The sequence below is a fragment of the Magallana gigas genome, chromosome 5 (genome assembly GCF_963853765.1).
Source record: "Magallana gigas chromosome 5, xbMagGiga1.1, whole genome shotgun sequence".
Lineage (NCBI taxonomy): Eukaryota > Metazoa > Mollusca > Bivalvia > Ostreida > Ostreidae > Magallana > Magallana gigas.
In genome coordinates this window covers 17,656,983-17,664,794 of record NC_088857.1, presented here as the reverse complement: position 1 = coordinate 17,664,794, position 7,812 = coordinate 17,656,983, and the positions used below count along the sequence as shown (strand labels likewise).

General features: G+C 32.8%; 1 protein-coding gene across 1 annotated transcript; it reads left to right on the top strand.

Moving 5' to 3' along the window:
- Positions 1–1,399: 1,399 nt before the first annotated feature.
- Positions 1,400–4,100, top strand: LOC105326593 (uncharacterized). Its single transcript, NM_001305288.1, is given in 5 exon segments — positions 1,400–1,522; positions 1,739–2,281; positions 2,840–3,184; positions 3,299–3,642; positions 3,807–4,100. Coding segments are annotated over 5 exon segments (1,533 nt in total). The 5' UTR covers positions 1,400–1,440; the 3' UTR covers positions 4,026–4,100.
- The last annotated feature ends 3,712 nt before the right edge of the window (positions 4,101–7,812 follow it).

The window sequence follows — 7,812 nt, the reverse complement described above, 5'->3', positions numbered from 1 at the left end:
CTTTGAATTAAGTTTTTATACTATTTGAGTCATTTTGATCGATAATTAAAATGTAACCAGATATCCAGTATATATGGAAATAATACTATTATTTACATGTCGGAATAAACACATCAGGTGTATAATTACAGTTAAAAATACACATTTACGACATCAAATTTTCAGATAGCTTGGTATATCACTCATAAACTTTTAGATCTGTTTATAAAGATGTTTGAGTATTTGAGAGATGAAAAAGAAAAAAATACAAGGACAGACAGGATGAGAGAATATTTAGAGAAAAATCAGATAGTGATGAATACGTCAATCATTGAAATATAAATTTACAAAAAGTATCATTTCTAGAAAATTTATTTTTTAAAAGCATTTATTAAATAGATAATAATTAGATGCATCATAGCATGGTGAAAATGAAAATAATATAACCATGCAGCAGAATGACAATATGATGAAACTATCAAGCCCAGTTTTGGGATAGTTTGATTAGAAGGGGCCTGTAGAAAGAATAATATTTAAACCGGAAAATGGATACATGTATATCTTTGTAAATCCACGTTTTCGCGGAATTCAATAATATGTCTTAACTTCCTCTTCAATTAATTCTTTCAGAATTATATGGCCTTTGAAAGTTTCACACGGATAGTATGTTTATTTGAAAGAGGACAAAATGCATCATTCTGTGTCACACTGTACCGTAATTAATTGTTAATTAATTGCATGCCGGCTTAATTAAAGAATACTTACCTCATTCACTTCCCTACATTCATGTTGACCCAACAAAACGCATGATAAAGTTTTTGGCATTAACTGATGAAGAAAATAAGGTATATATTAAGTCTGTTGTTATCGTCAAAATCTTTAAAATATGGCCATATCAAGTATAGCATTTTAATTCTCATGACTATAGACAAATGTTTAATCGTTGATTCCAAAATAATTTCATCAGGATTACATAATTACATGGTAATTTACATGGTAAATTGTAATTTTGGTAACAAATGTTTTTGCACAAGAAGAACATAAACAGCAATGAAAAGATGGTGTTAACTTTCAAATACACATAATATAGAAAAATGATACTGTAAGGTAGATTACTTTGCGCAAAAACCTCGCCAAACTTGAAAAATAAGTAGTCAGATGTATTGGGTTTCTGATTTAAATTAGAATGTAAATGTTCCTATTTTCAAATACTATGCTTAGCATTGCGTTTGAATTTTAAACGTTAAAATAGAAAAAAAGAATAAGGAGAAAGAAAATATTCTCAACATTTTGTAGGGAGAAAAGAATGTCAGTCGTTACGGAAGCGGTAAGTGATCGATTCCCCCTCTTGTTACGCCCGGCAAACCGAGAATGACTGAACAATGCAATATAAAAAGAGAAAATCCAAGTCATTCTTTTCAATGATTTTAAGTTAACAGGACTGCCACATTGGCTAGAAAAATGAGGGTCGTTCCATCTTTGTTTATTTTCATAATCTGTGTATTCATTTCATCGGGACAACGCCCTAACCCTTTTCCGAAAGGTGAGTTTTTAAACCAATAGGACACGTTGTATATCGGTAAAACGTATCAATGAAACTTTATTTTTATACCTTAAAACTTTAGAATATATTATACATGTAAAAAAATTAATGCTTTAACTTTTGAAAAATACCATTTAAACTGTATACATTTTACAAATCATCAATGAATATAATGTAAAATGTTTGTAACAATATATGTTCTTCATATTTGTCCAGGTTGCAAAGCGCAGATTGACGTCGTTTTTGTAATCGATGGATCAGACAGTATCTCTGAGTCAGATTTCCAAACCCTTCGTACGTCCATTTCCAGAATAGTTGACGGCTTTCATATTGGCTCTGGAGAAACCAGGATGGGCATCATCGTGTACAGTAAAGGTGTTGCCTTCTCTGTCCCGCTCTCATACGATCCGGTGTATCTAAAAGATCAAGCCAGCATCATGCCTCATCCTAGAGAGGGTACCAACACCCACCTTGGTATAGAGGAGATGATAGATATGTTTAAAAAAGACAAACGAGATGGGGTTCCTATGGCTGGTGTTGTGGTCACTGATGGAATATCTAAAGAAAAGGAAAAAACCCTACTACAGTCAAGATTAGCGAGAGATTTGGGTATTAACATGTTCTCGGTGGGCGTCGGTCGTTACACGGAGGAAGAGGAACTAAGAGGAATCGCTTCGAATCCTGATCAGGCTATCAAAGTGGAGTCCTTTGACGAACTGCTGAAAATTTTATCAAAACTTGTGCAGTTAGTTTGTCCAAGTATGTGTTGAATGTTTACTTGTTGTTTATCAAATGTTTTTCAAAAGCGTGAATAAGATTGATGATGACAAATTCAAATATGGCTGCAGCATACAAGGCGTTTATGCAACATATTGCATATCGAAAAACCCATTGCATGATATATACATGTAGTGATCAAACACAACAACCATTAATCATAATTAAGCCAAGGGCTTTCATATCGATTTTTTGAAAAAGTTTATAGTTTAGAGAAAGACTATGCTGAATAGAATAAATCGGTCTCTGAGAAAACCGGCATAACTGCATTTTTCAAACGCATGAATCATAACCCTTTTTTAAGTTTATTATATTTTTGTTTGGAATACTGGGTTCTCAATATAAATTGACCGGAAATTACTCATAGATGAAGAAAACCGATTTGTAGTTAAAGATATGTCGCTGTGTCCCAGCGCGATAGGCTCTTTTAACTATCATTTATTAGTTTTATAAACATGAAGGAGCAAATCGACACAAGAAACTAAATGAAAAAAATGAACAAAACACGTAGAGGACTAATTACCAATACTTTCATTGCAGACAAATGTATGATGCCTGGTGTCATTGCCTACCCCAACGACGTATCGAAAAACTGTAGACTCTACTGGAAGTGTGAGGGTGAGGAATCAAAGCTCACCTGTTGTCCCAGAGGTTTCTCTTTCTCGGCACCAGTCCAGTCCTGTATACCTGATCCCAAATGCGTGGAACCCTGCGGAGACGAGGGTCCCATATGCAATAAAAGACCATCCGTATACCAACCTACAATTTATGAAGAACTTATTGAAGGTTACGGGTGGGTCCAAAGGTCATGTCCACCTGGGACGGCTTATGACCGGGTCACCTGCGGTTGTACAATAACCCAGACCCCTCCCCCTCCTAAAAGAGGTAAGTGAACGTAAGGCAAAAAGAGTATTCGGACCATATTTCTTTTAAATGTGATAATTTTTATACTGTCTACAAGTACATGAATTAATTACACGAGCATTTCTTTTGTTACAGTTTGTAGAGTTTTAGTTCACATTCCATTCGACATTGACTGTGTCGACACATCGGGTAACGGCTTTCTAATAAAAAATCATGGAGTCAAGTTCACAAGAACAGGGTTAGCCCTTTTCGAAGGTAAAGCCAAACTCGTGATACCGAACATACAAAGGTACCTCGGATCCAACTTCCTGGTCAAAATGAGATACAAGGAGTTCCCTAGCTTTGAGACCCAGGGCCTTCTCAGTAACGGAGATTGCTACACCCCTATGACCCTTCAACTGATCAAAGATTCAATACGTCATACTTACAAGATTGAGAACTCATATAGGCAACGCACGGGATTTACTATTCCTACCAATGTGAGTTCTTCATTTAGTTAACCGTAAAACTTGACTATTGCAAATCCTCAATGTGCTTTGGTTAAGATTAACACTTTTTTGTGTTATTGTATAGTTTTAATCATGCAACATGTCATGTAAAACACCCAATTGATCAATTTTTTTCTTTCTTTTTAAATGCGCAGTTCAAACCATGGAATGAAGTGACGTTTAGCCATGATGGGAACACTCTAGCTGGATCCGTGAATGGTATTCAGAACAAGAAGAGGTCCAATGGACCAATTCAGAGAACGCCGTATGGAATTTCCATCGGGTTCGTGGATGGGTACAAGCATTTCCAGGGATATATGGACTATGTCACAATTTATAAATGCGCCAATATGAACGTGTACAACAAGTATTAATGAATTGGGAAGATTGTGCTGTCTGTGATATTTCAAATACCTCCTTACTAACAAATGATAAAGTCCTCTTTCAGGCGTTGTTGTCGTGTATGTAATTCAAAGGTATATGTAAACGTTAATTTTATATAAACGATGAGAGAGAGAGAGAGAGAGAGAGAGAGAGAGGGAGGGAGGGAGGGAGGGAGAGATCATTAAAAGAGAATGCAAATCTAACGTCTGCAGAAAGGAGGTATTGTACATGTATTGTACAAATCTTATTACGGATTTGCATAAACTGCCATAAAAAGTGGTAAAGCATTCGTTAACAAATTCAAAAACAGTCATTTTAAGCAACAAATAAATGCAGGTCTTTTAATTATACCCAGATGGCAAACTTAAATTAGTTTCAAACATACTGTGTGTCATTAAATTACTAATTTATTTACTTTCTAATCATCGGAAAATTTTAGGGGTGGTCTCCAAACATGATTAGTACTGCATGCATGGTATCTATTTTTAGAGTCTAATACTAAACTTATTCCTTGAGTAAAAAGTAATCTGTCATCGTACGCGAACTTTTCAGGCCTACATTGTAACGCTTTTGGACCAACACTATTCGCCTCATTAATTTAAACGCTATCACTTAATTAGTCCAAGTTTCTTATTCTAAGGTGATTAAAAACTAAGTTGATGTCTAAGTAAACACATATGAGAAGTTAAAGTCTTCAAAAAAAATTCATTGAAATGATAAAAGTAAAGACATCTTAATACTTCTTCCAGATAAAGATTGCTTTTACATGACCAATTCGTAATGATGACAAATGTAACTCCACTTTTTTTTAAAATAAAAATTTACTTCTCAATCATTTTGAATGATTTGAATATTCTGATATTGTTTTTATCATAGTGATGAATTTTTCTGTTCTAATACATAGGCTAAACACATTTGGGAAACATTTTCTTTTTGCTATTACTTTTTTTTAAACAAAAAACTGAACCCTGTTGTAAATAAATGAAGAGGATCTTAAAGTGCCGTCAGACTTCGCTTACTTGAATTTTTTATATTTTTTCTCTTTCGAATTTAAAAATCGTTCCGGTAACAGAATATTTTTAACTTATAATTTACCCCCCCCCCCCCCGCCCCAATAAAAACTCTCAAAATAAAAAAAAAACTCCCAAAGAAACATTGACAATAAACTTTAAATAACACGATTTAAAAAGAAGAAAATTATTGCGTTTAACATAAAGTATAAATGATTGATTCAAAGGATTCAAACGTGAGAGAAAGCTTGTGCATTTCATTTAATTTACATAAGTTTTAAACGTAGTTGATACTAAATTTAGCTTGACTTTAATATATTCGGACAATAAATCATTTGCAATCGGTTCCGCAGCTTTGTTGACAAATTAATGTCATTTTGACATTTTAATGTTCCATACAACAAAAATCACGAGTTCATTAAAAAAGAACAAACAATACTGTCAAAGTTTAGGAAAAAAGAGGAACATTAAATGAACATGATAGAATGGCAGAGTTCTATATGAAAAACAGAAGAAAAAAGATAAATTACTGAAATAAAACTAACACAATAGCCATAAATAAGGATAATGGAGGTTAATTATAGTAATTTTGCATCAGTAATCTTCCATACATAGGACAATACTCCCACAAGTCACGTGGTTGATTTCTTCCTTCCTCAATCATACACGCCCTGCTGTAAAGGAGACATGCTGATATTGTGATGAAAATGTTCTAATGTTATAGTAAGACAAGGGGATTTTTTCTCTTAAAATATCAAAATATATTGTAAAGGAACGAATGCATCAACTTGTCGATAAAGATTTTTCTATGCATGCATTTGCCCTCTTTTGTTTCTAAACTCAACTTTTATAAATTATCGCATAAAACTTCAACAAGGATTTACATATAATTATCTTTATGATATCAAAGTCAAATCATTACGAAAGTGATAACACAGATCAATGTTAAGTCGGTGAAATTAGCAGGACAGTTATACTTTTATTTACCAAATGGGTTACATCATTGAGGGAACGGGTTGGGTGGAAGGGAAAAGAGAGGGGTCGAACCAATACCCCTAAATTCTCAAAATTTTTTCCCCTTAACTTTATATGTATGTAAAATGCATAGTTTTTCGTTGACAATTGTGTACATCGGCAACTCTACACACACACGCGCGCGCAATATTATTTTAATTAACATCACAATCAGAATGATAAGTGAATTTGCTTTGTGTCTAATTAAAAAAAGAAAATCAAAACTAAAAATGTTAACATCCCTTAAATGAGAATTTTTGGTATAAAAAAATTTGTAAACAAGTGAAATAGAAATCCAATCTTTTTTTTTTTTTTAAACGTGTTTGACATTAAACATGTTTTTCACCTTTGAATAAAAGAATATAAATGTTTGTAATAGCACGTATAGCAATTTGATTTTCAGAAAGTTATTTGGAAACGTTGAAATAATTTTTAATTCTATCAATTATCTTACCACGTCTTCCGACGTTGTAGGATATTTGGATATAGCAGTGGTTAGACCACAATTCATTTACATCATGGTATTTTTTATGTACATACAATGTACCTACCATCATTAATTTTTGCACATGCAGTTTTCTAATTTTTTAATGAGAAAGAAAAAATATGAAACACATTAATTTTAGGTTACGTCTGTATACAAGCAAATTAAAAATATCTTTACAAATTTATCTATAGCTAATTAATAATTTTCTCTTGCACATATATGTTTATCTTGTTTGTTTGTGTTTTTTTTTTACCCGGCATGCACCTTTCAAGATTTGCACAAGCCATCCACAACACCACAAAGTTAAATCACAAAATAATAATAAAAAAAACTATTTTTCTGAACCTAAAATATATTTATCAATCCTCGATTTAACTGACCCTACTAGTTAATTTAATAGGTAGCAGCCCCCCCACCCCCCAAAAAAAATTAAACACAAAAAACAGAAAAAGAAACCAAACGTTTACTAAAAACTTAAAAATTACACAATGTGAAATAGTGTAGTAGATTTTTGACGACCAAAATTTGGTAATAATATTGTAAACTTTGGTACACCTACCCATTTTCCCAGCTAAACGAATAAACGGCGATTCATTAATATCACTGCCTTACTGATAACCTGACGTAACAGCATACATCTATGTCTTACATAGTGAAGTTGTTTTTGTAAATAACAATACACTGGTTAATCCCTTATACCTAATCGTTAATTTCATTTACCAATAATCGTCCCCAAATTAACAACAAGTAAGTTTGACATTGTTTCATGAAAAATATGTCCATTGTAGATAATGACAAACATACCTGTAAAGGCTTGTGAAAGAAGATGTGGTTTTTTAATTCAAATGGTTTGCTGAATGCACACGTATTAAAATTTGATCGGTAAATATTTTAGGCTTGGGAAAGAGAAAGAAACAAGTTTGTCCCTTTTGTTTACAAAAAGGCTCACAGCTATGATTGGAATTATTCAACCAATGAACTAATGGTTTCAAGAATACAATGCTTGATATTCATTTTGCTAAAAATAACACATGATTAAAGAGAGTTGTATGTGATGCAGATTTTAACATGTAAATATGATAATTTAAAATCAGAACATAAAGAATTAAAAATCTTAATTAAGCATGTAGTAAATAGTGGAGACATTTAGAACACATTAACATGTTGCATTATAGTGCAGGGGGAGGGGGATGTCATTCATCACTGTGGTATCAAACACTGTTGTAATTTTCCCTCTGGTCTTGTTCAATTAACACATCAACCACT